General features: G+C 41.7%; 1 protein-coding gene across 4 annotated transcripts in view; it reads right to left on the bottom strand.

Annotated features, from left to right (window-relative positions):
- DPYSL5 (dihydropyrimidinase like 5) overlaps positions 1-23,117 on the bottom strand; it is a 73,961-nt gene that overhangs the window by 26,276 nt on the left and 24,568 nt on the right. For all 4 annotated transcript variants that reach the window (XM_038751578.1, XM_038751575.1, XM_038751577.1 and 1 more), the window contains exons 3-4: positions 1,365-1,523; positions 143-322 (exon numbers count right to left, since the gene is read on the bottom strand). In XM_038751578.1, the coding sequence (XP_038607506.1) occupies positions 143-322; positions 1,365-1,523 (339 nt within the window). The remainder of the gene's footprint in view (positions 1-142; positions 323-1,364; positions 1,524-23,117) is intronic.

Below are 23,117 nucleotides of genomic sequence, written 5' to 3'. Positions count from 1 at the left end.
ACTGTATCTGGTCTGATTAACTTACATCTACCTCAGGACGTAAAACAGCTCTTGATATATAGTAAGTGCTGAACAAATACCATAAAGAAATACATTCTTTATTCTTAGAACTTTCTTTTGTCTTTCCCAGGGCAATACTTGCCTCAGCTACCAGCTCTCCATTCTCAGCATGGACTCGGGCTATGGCACCAATGTCCTTGCAGGCTCGGAAGACTTGATACAGTTCACTGTCACGTAGCATATATAAATCCTTGTAGGTCATGAACATCTGGAATGAATTTACACCCTTCTCCCTCACCAGAGTCTCCATTTCTACTTTAACCTGATGGAAGAAAAGCAGGGCAAGTATTACGCATCTGTGAATGTGGGAGGAGAAGAGACAGTTCAGGAAATTTTACCGCAGTCCTAGAAATCACTACAGTAGAAGTGTTGCTTCTTCTTGAGGGCAGCCCTGATCTCTCAGAGGAAGGTCTGTGAGTTCCCTAAACCAGCTTTCAACAGCACAAACTCCCTTTGGTCATCTTATAGGAATTATTGCATTTTACAAGAATAATTTCCGGAGCTCCTGCAGTTCATATTGAATGGCTGAAGTGACAATGTTTTCTTGAGTTCAAGGTGGGTTCAAGGTGGGGGGCTTCCAGAGATGGTCCAACAGTATGATGGTGAAGAAAATGGCATGGACGAGAGGCAGAGAATACCAGGCGAGAAGCTCTGTCGACTCATGGGTAGAGTAAGGCCTGGGAATCAGAAGGACGTGGGTTCTAGTTCCAGCTAAGCCACTTGTCTGCTGTGTGACCTTGGGGAAGTCATTTAACTTCTCTGTTAAGTGACAGAGTGACCGGGATGCAGGCCAGCTCCGGGGGGAGATTCATTGGTGATCCTAAAACAGTTTCAATTACAGGTTCCAGGGAACTCTTCTGGGTCTCTCAGTTGGGAATAAGATCCAAATTCACAGATCACTAAGCTACCGGGGTTTTGGGGCTGTTTCTGGACCACAGTGGGAACCATAACTCTTTGGAAAATAGGCACTGGAGCAGGAGGCCAGGCTGGTACTAAAGCTGTAATACGGTTTGCATGGATGCAGGTAATGGGAGTTGTATTTCACTGAATGATTACGGTTTTCACCTACGAGTTTCCTGCCACTCACAATGTAGGACGCTTTTTTACTGAGCAGCAGCTCTCATCGTTGCGTTAATTTTTATTCCTGGCTGGTGGTGACAAGCCATAAAATCCTTAGTGCTACTATGTGGAAGTAAAAGGACGCAGGAGGAGGAAGAAGAGAATGATTAAGAGCCATGACGGGACCAAAGTCGAGGACAGCAACACGCTGAAAGGTGGACGGTGTCAAAAGCGAGGCCTCTTACCTTGGGGGCCCACCAAGTGATCCCCATGTGGAGTGAGTAATCACAGCAGACCTTAGGGTCAGCCAGGCTCCGGCACTTCTCATAGGCCTCCACGAGGGAGGTCTCCTTGTCAGGTAAAACATGGCCAATGACCATAGTTGTTCCTCCTACTAGTGCTGCCTGTGGGGAGAGGAGAGAAAACCATTAATTTTCCCACATTTTCTTGGGGGAAAAGTGGTCTGAAGACAGAGCCTGTGAAGACAGAGACCTTGACTGATATAGATTGCTTCCTGTCTAGACCTAAAGGTATCTAGTTGTTATGGTTCCTAGAAAATAGCAGTTTATCTTGGCTTTCAGGGGAGAGAGAAGATGGGGAGGGTGGGTGGATGACAGTTCGTTCAATCGATCAATCATATTTATTGAGCGCTTACAGTGTGCAGAACACTGAACTAAGTGCTTGGAAAAGTACAATATAACAAACATAGTCCCTGCCCAAAATAAGCCTACAGTCCAGAGGGGTAGATAGAGATCAATATAAATCAATAAATTACAGATAGGTACATAAGTGCTGTGGGACTGGGAGGGGGGAATGAATAAAGGGAGTGGAAGAAACGGAAAAGAGGGCTTAGTCAGGGAAGACCTCTTGGAGGAGACATTCCTTCAATAAGGCTTTGAAGGTGGGGTAGAGTCACTGTCTGTCGGATGTGAAGAGGGAGGGCGTTCCAGGTTAGAGGCAGGATATGGGCAAGAGGTCGGCAACGAGATAGACAAGATGGAGGTACAGTGAGTAGATTGGCATTAGAGGAGCAAAGTATGTGGCCTGGGTTGTGGCAGGAGATTAGCAGGGTGAGGTAGGAGGGGGCAAGGTGATTGAGGGCTTTAAATGTGATGGTAAAAGAGTTTCTGCTTGATGCGGAGGTGGACGGGCAAACACTGGAGATTCCTGAAGAACGGGGAAACACGGACTGAACATTTTTGCACAAAAATAATCCAGGCATCTGAGTGAAGTATGGGCTGGAGTGTGGAGAGATAGGAGGCAGGGAGGTCAGCAAGGAGGCTGATACAGTAATCAAGGTGGGAAAGGATAAATGCATGGATTAAGCATTTAGGTTGGTTCATTTCAACTGCATTTCTCAAAGGGCCAAATCATGCAGTCTTCCTAACCTCTCCCCAGCACTTCTTACTAAACATGAAGGCTAGAATAAATTCGTACATGTGACCTCTTGAAGACCTCAAAATAATATGCAAAAGGGTTCCCTTCCCTTCTTATTACACCTTGCTTGCTAGTTGGGACAGTGAAGCTGTCGGAAGCATAACCTTTTAAAGGCTCTCAGAGGGGAAAGCTGGATCTAGAAATTGGTAAACCCCACACCCCATCAGGCAATTCCAAATAAACACTGGCCTGGGAGCCAATAAATAGCTCCTTGTGGCCACTGGGCACTTGACTGACTGATATATTGGCCAAAACAAGCAATGCCTTTCCAGCCCCTTGGTTTTTTGGCATTTATTCTGGGTCAGTCAGATTCTGTGTTATAGGGATTAGGAGTGATAGAAGTCCCCTAGCTCCAATTGGAGTGCAGCTCGTGCCACTTGCCAAAGCTGGACCATGAGCCCCAGGTGGGACAGGGACTATGCCTGTCTTGATCATTTTGTATCTACCCCAGTGCTTAGTACAGTGCTTTACACACAGTAAGTGCTTAACAAATACTATTCTTCTTCTTGTTCTTCAGGAAGGCACTTTCCTGAAAGAGAGGACTTCCTGGCTGCCTTCATAGTATCTCTGGTGTCCAGGTGTCATTAGAGCAGTTTTGCATCACTACTGCAAAGCTCAGGATAATATATCCGAGTTTAGAGGCTAGTGACAGAATTAAGCGATAATGGGGCACCAAGTTTCACGCCAAACTGAAGACCTATACAACTGCTGTGGTGTCCAAAACTCCTGAAGGGTTATGAACCCTGGACCTAGCTCAGAAGATATATCCAGTTTCCAGTGCAGTGAACCACTTTCATCATCTTCATCATCAACAGCAACATTTATTTGTTTGTTTATTTATTTATTCATTATTAAGCAACTATTGAGTGCACATCATTGTGCTAGATGCTTGAGGCACATAGAAAAGCAACAAAAGACATACACCCTGCTGTTTATAATCTAATGGAGAAAATGAGGGGACACAAATTGCCAAACCAGACATAGCTAAGAGTCAGAGACAGACTTAAATGCCAAACTCGAGTAAACAAATAAAAAATAGACATATACATAAGTTTCAATGTGAAAAATTGGATGGTGGGTGTGGATCCCGTTTAGGCATCTGACAATTTTTTTTGATGGTATTTGTTAAGCGCTTACTATGTGCCAGGCAATGTACTACACACTGGAGTAGATACAAGATAATCAGGTAGGTCACAGTCCATGTCCCATATAATAATAATAATGACATTTATTAAGCGCTTACTATGTGCAAAGCACTGTTCTAAGCGCTGGGGAGTTTACAAGGTGATCAGGTTATCCCACGTGGGGCTCACAGTCTTAATCCCCATTTTACAGATGAGGTAACTGAGGCTCAGAGAAGTTAAGTGACTTGCCCAAGGTCACACAGCAGACATGTGGTGGAGCTGGGATTAGAACCCAGGACCTCTGACTCCCAAGCCCGCATTCTTTCCACTGAGCCACACTGCTTCTATGGGCCTCACAGTCTTAATCCCCATTTTCCAGATGAGATAACTGTGTCACAGAGAAATTAAATGACTTGTCCAGGGTCACACAGCAGACAAGTGGTGGAGTTGGAATCAGAACCCAGGTCCTTCTGAATTCCAGGCCCATGCTCCATCCACTAGGCCATGCTGCTTCCCTTCTTAAATTGTAATCTGGGACACAGGAGACCCAGGTTCCAAACCCAGTTCTGCCACTGACCTGCTGTATGACTTTGGGAAAGTCCCTTAATCTCTCTAACCCTCAGTTTCCTCATTTGTGAAATGGGGCTACTCCCTACCTGTGAGATTGTGAGTTTCACCTTGTACCTAACTCAGCACTTAGCACAGTACTATAAGCAATAAATATATATCATAAAATTAATATTAATAATAATGGGGCACAGACCAGTTACATCAGTAGGAGTGGAGATAAAGTGCATGGTGGAGCCCTTGGGATCTACTTTGAAAAGGAATCACTTCTGAAGCAAAGGTACTCTGAAAAAAATGTCATTTGACTATATTAGGAGGACTAATAGATCATAAGTTGGCTGTGAGCAGGGAATGTGACTTATATTGTACTCTCCCAAGCACTTAGTACAGCGCTCTGCACATAGTAAGCACTCAAATATGACTATCAACCAACCCCCTACTCTCTGAGGGAGATCTGAATACCATGAATACTAAAAGTGATCACCAACGGCTTATAATAATCAACTTTAAATGATCTGCTGATGATCAACCTGAATGACTGGTAGTCTTGAAGTGGAGGAACAAGAAATATGCTTGCAACACAACAAGGCATGTAAAAAATTCCTATAAAGGACACTAAAAGCCCACCAGCTCCTGGGGGTGCTAATGATGAGCTGCTTCATAAACAAAGAGTTTTTAATATTGTAGTCATTTAAGTCCCAAATACACGCCAAATTCTAATTTTTTCAGGGGTTTCTTGGCATATTACAAATGTGAACAGCTATTTTTTATTTTTAATATTAGTATTGCAAGTTTGCTCTTCCATAATTTACTCAGCAACTGAAGTTAGGCACTGGTTTGTTTATATAGTCAGTGCCTTTTCCTCAGTCCTCTGAAAGGGACTGCTGTCCTGGATGGGTAATATCTGAATAAACCCATACAATTTAGTTAATGGAGGCACGGGATGAAGAAAGAAGGAAAAAAAAAGCACAAACAAGAGACAGGATTGAACATGTTTCTTTCCATTGTCTTTAGAGATGTTTGGTTCAATATTCAATAAGGCCTCCTGACTAAAAGTCTGTTTGGAAAGATCAAAGAAGTGACAAAGATGCATTCAGCTGAATGTGACCATGTGTGCTGTCTGTGTCCCCAGTGACACTAGGAGATAGGAGCCCATTAAGTAATGACTCTTTTGTCTCTTATGGAAAAAAAAATAGCCAGGCTTGACCTCCCGGGTCTCAATGAAAAAACTTAAACCTTCCATATCATGTCCCCTTCTGAACCCCACTGAGACACCCCCGACCCTGCCCCCAAATTTACTGCAAGCCGTAAATGCCTGTAAGAAATGAGGCAGAAAATGGGGCGTCTGGCTTTTTAAAATTAGGGGCTTGGTCACTACTCATTAAATGGGTTTAATGAAAAAAGTAGTACATGAGAACAGAAAAAATTTTAGTCTACTGACACCTGCATTAATTTTGTACATAGAGAAGGGATTGGTTCATGGATCCACTGCAACTGTGACAGTAAAGATACGATTTGGGTGTGGATGAGAAGCATCCACATAGAGCTCTAGTAGTAGTAATTTAGGTATTTATTGGACACCCACTGGGTGCAATACACTGTACTGAGCGCTTGGGAAGGTACATCAGAAACTTGAAACACATTCCCTGCCCACAAGGAACTTACATTCTAACAGGGGAGATGGACAAAAATGTTGACAAATTGGGTAATCAGACTAAGTACATGGACTGGACAATTCCTAATCATATATGTGTGCTGAGCGAGGGAATAAATAATAGTGCTTATGGTATTTGTTAATAATTATGGTATTTTTTAAGTGTTTACTATATACCAAGCACTGGGGTAGATACAAGTTGTTCAGGCTGGACACAGTCTCTGTCCCACATGGAGCTCGCAGTCTAGGAGGGAGAATAGGTATTTGTTCCCCATTATACAGGTAGGAAACTGAGGCACAGAGAAGTTAAGTGACTTGCCCAAGGTTACACAGCAAGCAATTGGAAGAATAGGGATTAGAACCCAGGTCTTCTGACTCCCAAGCCCATACTCCTTCCACTAGGTTTTGCTGCTTATTTATTTCTATATAAAATCAATAAATAAAATATGTAAAGGTTGAGGGGTTGTTTTAACTTGGGTTTATGGAGTTGATCGGGGAAACTTGTTGGAGTTGTGAATCTGTGATCTGCCAGATTAGGGGGCCGAGGCGGGGGTTTCAGGCTGGTGGGACAACATGAGTGAGGGGATGGAGCCGGGAAGGGCAAGGTACAACATGAAAGTTGGTTTGGGAAGAATGAAGAGAGCGGGTTGGAGAGTAGCAGGTGAAGAGGATGCATGTGTAGGATGAGTAGGAGAGTTGATGCACAGCCTTGAAGCCAAAAGCGAGGAATTTTTGCTGCAGCAGGAAATGGGAAGCCATTGGAATTGTAAGTGGTGCCGTGCCCGCCGCAGGATCTTGGCTCTGAAGTCTCAGGACTGATGTTTGGTTTGTCATTCTTGAACGGCGGCACCATCGGCCATGAAATAATCTCACAAAGACTTTCTTGACTTCGAGTGATTAAAACTGGAACAGGTTATTAGGGGAAATTTGTAAAATCTTCAACCTTGGAAATCCTTAAACACAGGATGGACAACCATCTGCCTTGGATGGTTTAAGCATTCATTTGGCTGGAGGCGGGAAGCTGGATCGGATGATTTCTTACGTTTCAGCTTTCTGATCCACTCTTGGCCCCCCTGAGTGGCACACATCCCAGGAAAGGAAGTCTTTGATGCTTTCCAAACAACACCAACAGTAAAAATTTTGATTTTAAGAGTTAACCAGGAAGAAACATAAAGTTAGATGTAGGTGGTATTTCTACTTTTCAGTCAGATCTAGAGCCAGAGTTATTCACGTGCTCTAGGATAAGAAAAAAGTATCATCTTTTGCTTAAATAATACATCTTAACTGCACATTCACTGGATTGGCCATTAGGAGAGCAGATGAGAATAAGAAAATCAAACAGCTGCTCTCTGGTGGTGGTGGTGAACCATGAAGGAGGAAATTGCTGAAGGATTGGGAGTGAAAAATCGATTAGGGGGCTTGGGTAATTCAGATAAACAATCTGAATTCCGACAATCCACCAGATAAATACTAACCTTTCAATCACTCAATCAATAATATTTGTATGAAGTTCAATAGAATTAGTGGGCATGAACACTGCCCTCAAGGAGTTTATAATCTCATGTTGGAAACAGACACTAAAATAAATTACAAGAAGGAGGAAAAAAGAAAAGGGGATATGTACATGAGTTAGAACTTAATAGGGTACACGTTTATTGTACACCTGGCATGAGACAATAAACAAGGCATAGATTTTCAAACCGCTTATATACCCTCACCCTCTCATGCATGGCCCTGGCTAATGCTCTCAATTCCCAATGCTGCTTTATTGACTGGCAACAATTTAGTTGTTTGGTGCCAGGCCTCTGGCAATTCTCATGATACAAATGCATGGCTTTATTCCCCACATAGGAGTTGTTTCATTATTATCACTACTATAAATGATGAAAAGAGACTAAATACGCTTGTTCAATTTTCTGACACCACCAAGTTGGATGGGCTGATCATTTGGAGATGAGTTTAACATTCAAAATGTCTGAGGCATGAGTGGGTAAATGTAAATGGGAGATATAAGGAAAAGTCAACTGTTCAAATTGAAGATGGAGGAGAACTGGTTTTGTCAAAATGTAGCAGAAAAAGATCTGGGCGTCACAGGACCACAACTAAATTTGCCTTAACAGCATTATGCTGCCAAAAAAGTATGCATAATACCAGAATAAGCATATAGTATGTAGGACCTTACAAATAACCTTCCCTCTAAATTCATATGTTTGGCTTAAAGAACTGTGTTCAGCTTTGTGCTCTGAAGTTGTAATTACCACCTGGGAATTTGGAAAGGGCCCCAGAGAACACTCAAAATAGTAAACAGGCTTTATGAGGAAAGGAGGTTATTTAGGCTGAGAAGAGATGGTCAGGGGAGGGGGAGATCCTTACTAATAATCTTCACGTGAATAAAGATTTATGTGGGTAATGGTGAGCAGTTCTCTTTCTGCTGAGGGAAGGTCTTAAAATGAAGCAGGAGCAATTTGGATTAAGACATTAGGAAGGACGTACTATAAGGGTTAAACAAAATATCAGAACAAGTTACTAATAAGCTGGTATTATCTTTTAGGATTAAGAATAGGGTAGGCATTATCTTTGGGAGATTATTTAGGTCAGACATGAAATAGATTTCAGCCCCCAGCATAAAAGAAAGTTATTTCCTTTGGGGTTTTTAAAAATATATTTTTGTGGACAATTCTGTGTATTTTCTGTTGGCAGATGTTCCTGTCCTTGATTCTAGTAAGGTAGTAGGAGGAGGAGCACAGGGAGACTAGGAGGATATATTGGGATAACCCAAACAATCCATCAATGGCACTTACTGAGTGCTTACTATGAGTAGAGCACTGTTCTAAGCGCTTGGGAGAGTGCAGTGCAAAAGAAATGAGCAGACTGTCCATAATAAGCTTGCAGTCTAGAGGGGAAGACAGATATTACTATTATAGCACAGTAGTTGTTGATTAAGAAAGGGGGTGATGTCTCCCTGAGCAAGAATAGCCTTCATCCTCACACAGCAGGAACCACTCAGAAAAAGATGATGGGATCATGTGAACTCTGAGTCAAGCTTATGATTGATGCTGTAAACACAGCTCACTTAACAGCTCAGGACCAGGTGTTAAGCAGTGACTGCAAAGATAAAATTGACCTATGCCCACAGCTAACAAGACACCACTTAGCTGATCTCTGTTCCATTCAGCTCCAATTCATTATACAGAGACTATCAGGATAAGGGGCAGCTGATGGGGCCTTTTTAATTTCTGGGTACAGGGGCAGCTGTCACAAGCTCACCATCCTAAGATGTCCTCAATGCAGCCATCTTAACTGGGTCCTTCCCCTTCACTCTTCATTCTTTCATTTCCAGCCCTGGGCTAAGTGTACGGAGGTGAAATTTGGGTTTATTCTGGCTCTGAACAACAGAAAAGCTTTGACACATTCCCTTTCTAGTCAAGTTGAACAGACCTCATGTAAACCCTCCCTATGTACATAAATTTTAATGAACTCAATACTAAATTTTCCATATCATGCCACTGACATATATCATAACACCATAAACACACTTTTCTCTACAAAGAACATTTTTAAAGTGATTGTGCATGTTCCCAAACTGAGCTGCTCTACTTTTAGTACAGCAGAGTTTCAGATTAATAAACAAAATCCCAGGTGAGATTTATTCAAGTAAGAATTTTCTGAATTTAGAATTACTATTTGACTTGAATACTTGCTCACCTAGCCCCGGCAAAGTTAATCCACATTAAATCTTTAGTGGTTAAATTGTGGATGGTTATGATGAAATGAAGATCCTTCTTTTTCTTTCCCAGGCCTTCAGGGCTCCTTGAGGCTTCATTTGTACTTTAATGTAGGGCTATTCCTGGACTGAAATGTGTTTGAGGAACTGTTTCAGCTTGAAGTTTTTATTGCTGGTAGTGTGCATTAGTTCTGACAATTCACAGTCTTGGCTTTCCCAGCCAGTTCGACAGTATTTAGGATCAAGGGGATTGTCCTCTGAGGGAAAAAAACCTCTTGTAGATACCTTAACAACCCAGATTCTACTTCTTTCAATCAATCAATCATATTTATTGAGTGTTTATGAGCAGAGCACTGTACAGCTTGGGAGAGTACAACAGAACTATATGGCAGGCACGTTCCCTTCCCACATTGAGCTTACAGTCTAGAGGGGGAGAGAGACATTAATATAAATAAATTATGGATATGCACATAAGTGTGTGGGGTTGGGGTGAATAAAGGAAGCATTTATTTTCTTTTTCAGAATGAATTGTTTCACTCTCCCACAATTCACCATCACCAAGCACCCTCTCCCTGTCCACTGGCTGGCATATATGCTGAATAGAAGGCAGGCATCCTAAAATCTCAGAGGGAGCACTCCTAAATTGAGAATTAGGGGATTAATTTTCTCCACTACCTTTGCACTCTTTTGAATGGATGTTAACATAATCCATACTCTTGTAAGGAGGGGATTAAGAATCATCTCATGTTTCATTCCTAAGAACATGACCACTCTGAACAGACGAAGGCTAATACAAATACAGCAGAGTTGATTATGGAAAGGTGTTGGGACTAAGCCTAAAAGCAGTAATAGTGTTTATTAAATGTTTCCTGGTTGTGGAGCACTTTATTAAATGTTGGTAGAGAATACACAATTGGGAATTAAATATGGTTCCTGTCCCGTTGGAGGGCTCCCAATCTAAGAATATACAGAGGGAGAGGGGACTAGAGACAGATGAAAAAAGGAATGATGAAACGATGAAGCAGTAAAACAACAAAGAGATAAGGACAAACACACAAAATAAAAGGGCTAGCAGTTGAAAGTTTGGATAAGTAAACCAAAGCCTTGCTTGATTAATTCTCTACACTCCAGTCACATCATTCCAAATGCCACCAAGGCATTTATGTATTTTATTCCTATCCCCAGCATTTATTCATTCAATTGTATTTATTGAGCGCTTACTGTGTTCAAAGCACCAGGCTAAGTGATTATATGTTCAGGAATTTCCCGAGTCATAGTCCCTCTGGCACTGGCACTATGAGTGCCACATTATTAAATACTGTTCCTTCACACACCCACTGAAAAAAGGACAACTCCATCCCAGGCTACAACCACCTCTTGGTACAACCAACTATAATAATAATAATAATGGTACTTGTTAAGCACTTACTTTGTGCCAAGCACTGTCCTAAGTGCTGAGTGACATACAAGTTAATCAGGTTGCACACAGTCCCTGTCCCACATGGGGCTCACACTCTTTTACATCATTTTACAGATGAGGTAACTGAGGCCCAGAGAAATTAAGTGATTTGTCCAAAGTCACATAGCAGACAAGTGGTGGATATGGGATTAGAACCCACGACCTTCTGATTCCCAGGCCCCTGCTCTATCCACTATGCTACACTGCTTCTGTCCCAATCAATCAATCAATCAATCAATCGTATTTATTGAGCGCTTACTATGTGCAGAGCACTGTACTAAGCACTTGGGAAGTACAAATTGGCATCACATAGAGACAGTCCCTACCCAACAGTGGGCTCACAGTCTAAAAGGGGGAGACAGAGAACAGAACCAAACATACCAACAAAATAAAATAAGTAGGATAGAAATGTACAAGTAAAATAAATAAATAAATAAATAAATGGAGTAATAAATATGTACAACCATATATACATATATACAGGTGCTGTGGGGAAGGGAAGGAGGTAAGACGGGGGGATGGAGAGGGGGACGAGGGGGCATTTGTTCTCATGTTTCAGCCCAGCATTATTAACAAGCATATCCCACCCTTAGCCTCCCAAACTGGATTGAGATTAAGTAATCAACAATGAATGGCTCTCGGAAGAAACACAGTTTGTATCAGATCTTCAAGGCAATGTAGAGAGCCCTGAACCGGAAACCAAAGAATTTATTAAACTGGAAAGGAAACTTAATTTAGAAATAGATGGGACATATTCATAAATTAACTTCACCCCATTCAGAGGAATCTGAATCTGAAATTTTAAGTCTAAAAACCTTTGTATCAATTTTCAAGAAAGTGGATGGTCTTATAAATTTGAGTTTGTTAGATGTAAAATGCTTAAAGAAGAAAAAAAAGCTGCTGTTCAATCTAAGTTGGACAAATTCTTCCTTAAAGTTTAAAGTCAATACTAGTGAGCAGTACAAGCTACTACTTCTTCAGCCTTCATAATCACATTACAATTCCCTATTTAAAATTGTGATATCAAACAACAGTATTTACTGAGCACTTACTATGTGGAGAGTACTGTACTAAATGTTTGGGGAGAGTACATCAGAATTAGCAGACACACTCCCTGCACATAACAAGATCGAATTATTTTAATAGAGTATTGTAATAAAGATTAAAATATAGCTCAGTAGTGCTCGACACTACAGAATATGGCATGGAAGGAATTTTAAATTATTTTCCAGAGGCTGTGGAACAGATAGTAATTTATAACATAAATATATGGAAAAACACATTCCATGACACAACCACATTTTTAAGGAACCTGGTTATACTGTGGGGCAAGCCCAAATGTGTATATTTACAGTGCATTCAATTATTTATTATACTACTTCATCCTGACATATTTTTACTACTTACCAAATATTCCATATGCTTGCTCTTTCACTTGCTCCCCTATTTGTAAGTTATTTTTGTCCATCTCTCCCATTACAGTGTAAGTTCCTCAAGCTTAGGGAATTCTCCCCCAAACACTTGTACTAAGTGGGTGCTCAATAAATGCCATTTTTGGAGTACCCAACCTTTTTTTTTTACTAACATCATCAATGGTATTTATGGTATTTATTGTGTGCTTACTGGCTGCGGCACACTGTATTAAGCACTTGGGAGAGTACTTCCCAAACTCATCTCAGTTCAGATAACCAGACTGTCAAATGATCAACGTCTGGGTAACTGGCTTACCACTTGTGTTCCACTACGTCGGTAAAAATAAAAAACAGAAGAAAATGACTGTATTGGCACAGTGAGTACAGTTACAAGAGAAGCAATTACCAGTAGGATACAAAGTTGTAACTTGATCACAATTACTGAAGATTTTGGTAGTACTGAGCAGATTAAAGCTGCACAAAACCAGCTAATTAAAGGCTTTTCTAGAAACATATCTGAAAGTATCTTCATCCAAGAGGAATGAGTCTCTTTTACCTAGTCGGAGCCATTCTGATATAAGGACTCTACAAGCCACAGCTATGGAGACACTGTGCCCAGACTGGCTCAGGGGAAACTACCAGTTTATATATTTCCAATAGAGAGAATCAATCCGAGCCTTTGAGACTCTCTAAACACTGTGGTATAATTATTTGCAAAACAGGCAATATCGGGTCCACAATATCAAGATGCAGAGTTGAATGGGAAAAAAATGGAGAAAAAGATCAAATGAACTAGATGCAGAACCTGAGGGATCCACAGGTTAATTTAGGAAGAGAAGAATACAGACAGAGGTGGGGTGATTAATTATGGAAGACTAACTCTGATGGGAATTCTTCCACACCTTCACCCAAGGGACCCCACAACACAGGAGCTGCAGAGGTCTTCAGTCAATCGGTAGCAAAAGGGGCTGATGCAGTCTGACCTGGCCTGTGGCTGTGAAAGAAAGTGCGTTGAACACCAATCGGTGGGAAAAATCCACAGAAATGTGGTTATTTTACTAGGATTTTAATTTTAACTTCTTTTTCTGACATGCCCCAATATCTATATTTGGAGTTTCCAGGAGATGGTGATAATTTTATGTAACTTGCACAGGCAGATTATTTCTAAAAGCTACATATCTCTCTGGAGGCAGTGAATTTCTCCTTTTCAGTTCACTCGTCGAACTAGCTCAGATTCAGCCACAGTCTCTTGGTCCCTGAGTCATCAAAAGCTTCCGATTTCCAAACTGTCAATCACCAATATTTATTGAGCACTTACTGTGTGCAGAGTCGTTGGGAACAAAGTCGTTGGGAACATACGATATGAGCTGGTAGACACAATCCCTGCCTATGAGAAGTGTTACAGTCTAAAGGGGGATACAGACATCAAAAGAAATTGCAGATAGGGGAAATAGTAGTCCGTACCCAAAGTAAAGCAAAAGCACCAAGTGAAAACACCCAAGCTTTGCGATATAGCGATGGGTGTGGCTTGATTTTCTTTTTTAAGCAAATGGCACCTTAGTCCAATACCTAGTGACCCAAAGAGGCAACACTCACAATTATGAAATGGGAAACTCCTGACTCCCCTCATCCAAAATGATTATCTTTTCTACGGAGCCCCCAATTTAAATTCATTGTGCTTAGTACAAAGCCGTGGCATAAGAGCAAGCTGTCTCTTGAAATGCAGTTACTATGGAGACAGGATATGATCCACAAGGGGAGCCGTGTTGCGGTGAGAAGCGGAGTAGGCAGCTTTAAAAAAAGCAAACGGGCCTCTGGAGATGATTCTAAAATAAAGCCTCACAAAATGGTTCCTCTGTCTCAAAATCTCTAGCCAAGCAATTCAATCCCAAGGAATGGAAAAGCTACGAAATAAACCAGGTAAATAGGTTATTGTGTAGGATTTCTACCATAATCACAAACCGATCAACACCTCTCCAGAAAGGGAGTATTTATTAAAAGGACGTCATGAGCACTCTGTCAACCCTGCCACCCACCCCAATTCCCACGTACACTCGACAACCTCTTTGCCCTCAATTCAATTAGACGGTCATCCAACAATGGATAATTTCATGGGAGATCTTTTGGGTGCCAGTATTAATCGTCTTCTAGTCCAGGGATCTCCTCCAAAGACCTGGGGTTGGGGCCAATGGGGATGGTAGTTGTACAGAGAGCCAGCCCAAGGGAGGTTGGGGAAGGAGAGTCAGCCCAGGAGTGCCAGTGAAGCTGTGCCAACCTCTCCGCGGTCCCCTTCTCCTCCACCTTCCTAGCCCTTCTGTTACTCCTCAGAGGGAGAGGTAGAGTAGAACTTGGATGGTCAGAAATTCCTGTTGCACCTATATGGGTTTCTGAAAAATACTCAACATCTTTCCTGCACAGTTTATTACATAAACCCCCATATATTGGATAGTATATAAATATACACTGACTCTAGCTTTCCTGCTTTCAAGCTGGCCACCTCCACTCCTGGTCAGCTTGATTTCAACAGCCTGACATCTCATTCTGAGAGGTCTTTTCCCTATGTGATGTACAGAAAACAGACTTTACCAACATTACCCATCCCTTTTCTTTCCCCATGACACTCTACTCATCTTTTATGAGGCCCCCTCCCCAACCATGTTTGATTGGTTTAGACTCCACTGAAGTGACTGACATTCTGAATTTCGATAGGTAATGAGGCATCCCTAATTAAAGCTGCATTTTTTACAGTGATTCGGGGTAGTTGGGATGTGCAACTGAGGATTCTGTATGTTCAAAGCAACAGAAACAGGACTCAGTTCTATCATTAAGCTCTTTGAGTCATTAGTGGAGAAGACAAAATGGCAATGTGATACCAAATCTTACTTTAAATGCACAGTTAGGGCTTCAGCGTGGCTGTGTAGTGCATTTACCATGCTGTGGCTGGATGACAGGAACCGTCAGAATCTAGGAATCTTACTGCAGTTCTACTTCCTACACTTTATCCTCACTACAACCATGGGGCCTTGCTCTGCTCCAAACTGTAAGCTAACCAAGAACCAACTCCAGTTGCCGGCTACGGGGCAGGCACATAGATATTCCCCCTTTTGGGTCTCATACGCCTTGCTTCATAGTCTGACATTCATCCCATCCATTCAAGATGACCAAACCATTTTGGAGACCTTCCCTGACTAAGCCCTCCTTTCCTCTTCTCCCACTCCCTTCTGCATTGCCCTGATTTGCTCCCTTTATTCATTCTCCCTCCCAGCCCCACAGCACTTATGTACATATCTGTAATTTTATGTTAATGTCTGTCTCCCCCTCTAGACTGTAAGCTCATTGTGGGCAGGGAATGTGTCTGTTTACTGTTGTATTGTACTCTCCCAAGCGCTTAGTGCAGTGCTCTGCACACAGTAAGCATTCAGTAAATACGACTAACTGACAAGTGTGTGCACCGTTAGGAGGACATGATCCTATTGTTTAATTAATTATGATATTTACTGCACTCTTCCTAAGTGCCAAAGCACAGTACTAAATGCTGGGGTTGAAACAAGATAATCAGGTTGGACATAATCTCTATCCCACAAGGGGCTCAAAATCTAATTTACTGGACAAAGAAACTGAGTAATGGAGAGGTGAAGTGATTTTTCCAAGGTCACAGGCCTGAGGCAGAGGACCCAAGGCTTTTTAACTCCCACTCCCAGGATCTCATTCCTAGGCCAGGGAAAAGAGGCTTGCAAATAAATGAAAAAATATTAGCAATTTCAGTTATTTTTTTTTAAAGGGCCACAGCTTCCAGGAGGTTTCCAGGTGGTATTGTGACTCTTGCCCAGAACTGTGGCTATGTGAGCCTCAGCCATCCCTTTCCCCTGTTCTGCCTTACTGTAGATCACATCCTTAAACCCCGAAGAAGATTCAGCGGAAAGGTTCCAACTCAGCAGCCCTTACTGCCCCACCCATCATCTAAACCGGGAAAGAAATCTCTGATGGCATCAGTGCAGTAGCTAACCACCTGGACAGCCAAACACGAGTGAGTCAGCAATGTGGGGCTGTCACAGGAGCACTGGGCAGGGATTTCTGGACATAACTTGCTGGACTGAGTCCCAAACCCTGCTCAGCAAGGGCAGAACAGTCCCCATTCCCAGGGTACCTGTTCACAAATACGCAGAATTATAGGTATTGATGCTATGGAAATGGCTTGCATTTGGAGAAAAACAAAAAATGTAGGTATGGAATTTTATTGTTGATTTGGTTTGACTCGGTACTTAGAACAGGCCCAGAAAAATCAATGGTAGGTAGATAAAATAAATGAAATCAGATTCTCCCCCCAGAAAAAAATTACTCACAAGGGAAAAGTAGCCAAATGCAAAAACACAAAGGAAAGCCTTACTTTGTCTCCCCTGCATTCAAGAGACAGGGCCAGGATTAAATTTCCTATTTTGTTGATTCTGGTCTGGGAAAAAACATGCCCCCGCCTCAACTTCCCTCCCAACATACATTTTAATTGTTGAAAGCATCTCAATAGAAATATCCCATTAGGAACACATGGGCAGCATTTTGTACCTTAACTAGCTTATTTTTTAGATTTACTTCCTGTAGCTTTAGCTTTCAGCGATGCTTGAAAATTGGAAACATTGTGAGTGCTCATTTACTGCACAGAGGCAAAGGGGAATCCTCATTTTAATTTTAACATGGATCTTCTTATCCAGTAACAGTCTTCTCCAAACTCCAAAGTCAACAAGGGGAGAGACTGGGGAAGTGGCTGCAATTAATGAGTCTGGAACAGAAGCCTCTGTTCATCCACTTGGAACCCTGTTGGGTTATTCCAAGAAAAGTCCTCCTCCTCCAAAGTTTAGCTCATAAGCCTAATTGAGGAAGAGCCACACCAACATGGAATCAACAGCTTGAAGATTTCATGAATGTTCTGAAAAAGTTAACCTGATACCTGAAACCAATCTCTTGATAAAAATCTAGCTTCTGCTCTGATCACTACTGTATATGGAACTTCTATGGCAGATGAAAAAACTTGTCGGTAACAAGCAATGGTCCTTCAACCAGTCAGTCGTATTGAGGGCTTTCAGTATGCAGAACACTGTACTAAGCACTTGGGAGACTATACTATAACAATATAAGAGAGTTGGTAGACAGGTTCCTGGACCACAACAAGCTTATAGTCTAATGGGGGAGACAGACATTAATATAAATAATTTATGGATATGTACTTAAGTACTGTGGGGCTGAGGGAGGGGTGAATAAAGGGAGCAAATCCAAGTGCAAAGGTGATGTAGAAGGGGGTGGGAGAAGAGGAAATGAGGGGTCTTGGAGGAGAGATGCCCTCAATAAGGCTTTGAAGGTGGGAAGAGAAATACTTGGAACCTATTTATTTTTATATCTACACTTGGTTTGGACTCCATGCTGTCTATGTCTCAGCTCTTCACATAACCACCTGGCTTCTTAGTGGAACGTGAGTATCAGGACTATTAACACCCTTCTGGTTTGTTACAAATTGATAAGTTCAAATTGGGATTCGTTTTCCCTTTCTGGGTAGGCAGTATAGAAAAGCTCATGTTTATCCCAAATTTACTGATTTTTGTCTACGCAAGGGGAAAAATAAATACTGGTTTATTCTGCAACTTCTCTTTGGGGAGAATATTTATGCTTTGTCTTCCAAAATTAGAAAATGCATTTTGAAAGAAAAAGTGAGCTTAGATCTTGAATGTCTTTCTTGTGGAAAGAACATGGGAATGGAGACTAGTGTTTTAGTCCTAACTCTGCTACTTGACCTTGGGCATGACACTCAATTTCTCAGCACCTTTTTCCTCATTTGTGTAATGTGAGTAAAATACCTGTTCTCCTTTCCTCTTGGACTGGGCGCTTCATGTGGGACTGGGGTTAAGTCCTATCCAATTACCTTGCATCTATCCCAGTGCTTGGTGCATAGAAAGTGCTTTATAAATGCCATCACTGTTATTATTATTATCATAAAAGGGCTTAAACATCAATCACACAACTACATCATTTGCTTTTAAAAGCCATGTCATCTTTGAGATACACAAAATCCATTGTCAGAGAAAAGGCAAAAGCATAATCAAATGAATGGACTAATCAATAAATCAATAGTACTTATTGAGTGCTTACTCTGTGCAGAGCACTGTATTAAGTGCTTTGGGGAGCCCAGGAGAATTAATAGACATGATTCCTGCCCTCAAGGAGCTGTAAATCTAGTGGGAGACACACACTAAAATTACAGGTATTGGGAAAAACAGAATTTCAAGATATGTATTTAAGTGTTACAGGGGTGGTGAGTGAGTATGCTAGTATTTAGGTGATGGAGAAGAGCTGAAAGGGCAGTAATTGTGGATAGAGGCAGACTGTAAGCTCGTTATGGGTAGGGAAAATGTCTGCTAATTCTGTTGTATTCTCTCCGAAGCGCTTATAAGTGCTCTGCACACAGTAAGTGCTCAATAAATACCATTGATTGATTGACAGAGTAATTTCCCGTCGGATATGAAGAGGGAGGGTGTTTCAGGCCAGAGGCAGGAAGTGGGCCAGAGGTTGGCAGCGAGATCCATGAGATCAAAGTTCAGTGAGTAGGTTGGCTGTAGAGGAGAGCAGTGGATTGTACTAGGAGAGCAGCGAGGTAAGGTAGGAGGGGGAAAGGTGATTGAGTGCTTTAAAGTTGATGGTAAGGAGTTTCTGGTCCTTACTGGAATATTCTTTTCAGTCCTCAAGATAGTTGGCAGCATACCATAATCTATGATTTATAAACTCATCTAGTTCCTCGTCAATCTAAGGCTAGTGTTCTAGATTTTTTTAGTCTCATGTGACAGCATAGATTAGATGATTTATCCCGGCAGATCAGGAATAGATGTAATTCCTCGATGCCTACTGATTGAATTCAGCCTTGGGAGAATGCATTAATCTGAAGGCACCAATTTTTACGAGCATATTCACATTACTTCAGCACAGATCTCTGCTGGCAGAGTAGTTAATGATTAGAGAGAACTTTTGCGAAAGGAATTGAAATAAATTGGAAATTGAAGGTTTAGGATGAAGGATGGAAGGAAAGGAAATTGTACTCGTGAGGCAGCTGGAACACTGGCTACAGGAACATTTGAGCACAGCCTAACGTAGGAGGAATATAAAGAGAAAATTGCCCCCCAAGAAGGAAAGGTTGAAGCTATAAAGGAGGGAACCCAGGGAAGTTACACTTAAATTCAAGCCCTTTGCTCCTTCTGTGCTAACCCCAGTAGACTAGAGCCTCCAAAGGGGCTCTGAACTCAAACCTCCTGCATGAGGGAGTAGCTTGGATTTGGATCTAAACTCCCGGGCTGCCCCAAAGTCTCTGAAGCTGCCCCAAAGTTTGGAAATACACAAGGGCCTAACATCTCAATGCTTTGGATTGCAGTCAACACCATGGTGAAAAATGAAGGGCTGCCTTCACAACCCTGGATGTAATGAAAAGTTAACTTTCGGAGCACTTTGAATAACAAATACCTAATTCCTTGGAAGAACAACAGTATGATATCTTGTTCATATGAGAGTGAGATGAAAGTGATGATCAGAAATTTTTAAATGAACGTAATTTAGATTTCAGATCTTTCTCTGGGATGGAAATGGCAATACCCATTAAAACACACTGAGCAGCGATGTGGCCTAGTGGAGAGAGAACTGGCCTGGGACTTGGAGGATCTGGGTTCTAATCCCAGGTCTGCCACTTGCCTGCTGTGTGACCTTGGGCAAGTCACTTAATTTCTCTGTACCTCAGTTCCCTTATCTGCAATGTGGGGATTCAATACCTGTTCTCCTTCCTACTTGGACTGTGACCACCATGACGGACCTGATTATCTATCTACTCCAGTGCTTAGTGTAGTGCTTGGCACACAGTAAACACTTTACGAACGCCACAATTATTATTATTCCCCGAATCTCAATTTAGCCTCTTGTCTAGATTTGGGTCATGCTTATATTTTGTTTCCCGAACAAGCCTGCCTTGGCTCAGTTTTCCCATCTTAGACTTGCCTCAGGGGCTGCTGAGGAAAGAAAGTGCTTTGGGTAGAAATGGGAGGGAGGTAGAATGAGAATCAACTCTGCCATTACCCCCTCCTCCACCCTTAGTTGCAATCACCAGAAAAGTGTGCACAGTAGTAGCAAAAAGGAATACTGTTCTACTTACAGATTCAGCACTTAGAACAGTGCTTTGCACATAGTAAGTGCTTAATAAATGCCGTTATTATTATTATTATTACGATGAATCAGTTTGACAATTAATGCCATGACCATTTTGCACGCTTGAAGGCCATGCTGACATGGCAGGCCATGACCAGATATTTTCCAGCTAGGAGACTTGCCAGTACCGATACCACTATGTGTACAGTCATTCTCGCTGGGGTCTTTTGGATTTCAGATAGACGATTTCAGTGAAAAGTCTTCAAAGAAGTTAGAGTGCCTCTGCCTTGTTTTGTGGCTCAGGCAATTGCTCATTGTTTCAGCAGCTGCACTGGCATTTGGAGTTTACTTCTTTATTTGGAGTTTACTTGGAGTCTACTTATTTTGTTGTCTGTCTCCCCCTTTAAGACTGGGAGCCCGTTGTTAGGTAGGGATTGTCTCTACCTGTTGCTGAACTGTACTTTCCAAGCACTTAGTACAGTGCTCCGCACACGGTAAGCACTCAAAAAATACAACTGAATGAACGAATGAATCCGTTTACAATTCCCAGGGAAGGATCCATTCAATTGTATTTACTGAGTGCTTACTATGTGCAAAGCACTGTACTAAGCGCTTGGGAGAGTACAATACAACAACAGGCAAAGTCCCTGGCCACCATGAGCTCACGGTAGAGGATGTTGAGGATTACTCTTTTCTTAACTAAGCTTCTAACTAACTGCCTGCCAATGGATGATGTGGTCATGCCAATATTCAGTTACGAAACTTGACATTAAGCCACTGGCTGTACTCTTTTCTTAACTAAGCTTCTAACTAACTGCCTGCCAATGGATGATGTGGTCATGCCAATATTCAGTTATGAAACTTGACATTAAGCCACTGGCTGTACTCTTTTCTTAACTAAGCTTCTAACTAACTGCCTGCCAATGGATGATGTGGTCATGCCAATATTCAGTTATGAAAGTTGACATTAAGCCACTGGCCGTAAAGTCAACCGTCGGCTAGATCACTTTGCTTCCAGGCAGGTGTTATCGTCTGTGGCTCTGGGTTTGCCTGGGACCACGAGTCCCAAGATATCTTGAGGATCAAAGCATTCTGAGAGGAATGAGTTTTCAGATGAATCGTATCACCTGAATCCAGCCAACCTAGACTCTGGTATCAACTTTAGAAGTGACGGGCAACTCTTCCCCCCTCAGGTTAATTATGAGGGGCCAAGTAAGCCCAAACTACTCAGAGTTCATGGCTAATTAGCAGTAGTTTAAATCTTATGTAAAGTACATTACATTAAGTGATTTGGTTGTTCCTCTTACAGTGGTAACCGCTGGGTCTCTTAACATTGTTTTCTGGTAAAAGTTTGTTAGTTCATTGCCAATGCTGCTATCTGGCTCCTCCATAAATTGTGTTTTGAAGAAGTTTGACATTCTCTTAATTAAACCACGTCACTTTATGTCCACATGGGTTTTTTTTTTAACCAATGGGGTGAGGGAAGCAATGATCTTTATCTTCCTGACCCCTCAGGAAAAGCAAACCCATTATCCTCTTTATGGCTCACCTTCACTCCCTTTATTATCAATGGTAATTATTTGCTTTAAAATGAAAGCTAACACTAAACTTTGGGCATATCCATATCCGTATCCTGTTCAGAAAATGAAGATAGCATTGCTTAGGTTAACTAAAAGCTAGATGCAAAATTCAATGTTGGGGTAAATTTATGTCACTGTCAGCTTCAATATCACCAACCTCTGTGAGTGTCCTTTGCATATTAAAAAGATGTCCATTTCCAACCTCGTCAGATCCAAGTGTCAATTTGTTTTCCTTAATCCTCAGAATTTTCTATCCAAGTTTCTACATAATTAATCAAATCAGCTTCCTTATTTCTGATTCCACAAATTATAGCTAGTCTTTCCTAATTCACCATGCTCTTGTCTTTCTCCACTTTACTGGTTTCTTTTTATGTCCCACCAAAAGTTTAACCTTCTCATCCTACAAACCTCTATACCTGTACTACTTTTCTCATCTCTTACTCTCATTCTTCCTGGACCGATCCTCTTCGGTGCTTTACTTGCAAGCCATTCCCCATTCCTTAGACCAAGACAATTTTTTCATTTCTATTAAAACAAACTTCCATCTTCTTCAAATCATGTTTTCGGACAAAACACAGCAAAGGGTTTCCAAAGCTAAAGGTTCACGCTGGATAGGCCAAATCCAAAATGAAGATCAAAATCTAAATGAATGACTTTCCTTCTCCCATTTTTGCCTTATCTTACTTAGAATTATTAGTTCTTGGGCAGAGATCACACCTCCTTTGGATTTTGTACAGCCCCCACTACAAATAATTGGTGTGCAAAATGATTTTAATAATGATTAAAACAGAACGAAGGCTGAATAAAAGATTCTGAGGAAAGGAAGAGGAAATTGCTAAAACCTATCCATAAAGCTCCCTAGAGGGGCGACAATT

This window comes from Tachyglossus aculeatus, chromosome 9 (assembly GCF_015852505.1).
Source record: "Tachyglossus aculeatus isolate mTacAcu1 chromosome 9, mTacAcu1.pri, whole genome shotgun sequence".
In the NCBI taxonomy this organism is placed as follows: domain Eukaryota; kingdom Metazoa; phylum Chordata; class Mammalia; order Monotremata; family Tachyglossidae; genus Tachyglossus; species Tachyglossus aculeatus.
The sequence above is the reverse complement of the archived record's forward strand: the minus strand, read 5'-3'. Positions and strand labels throughout refer to the sequence as shown.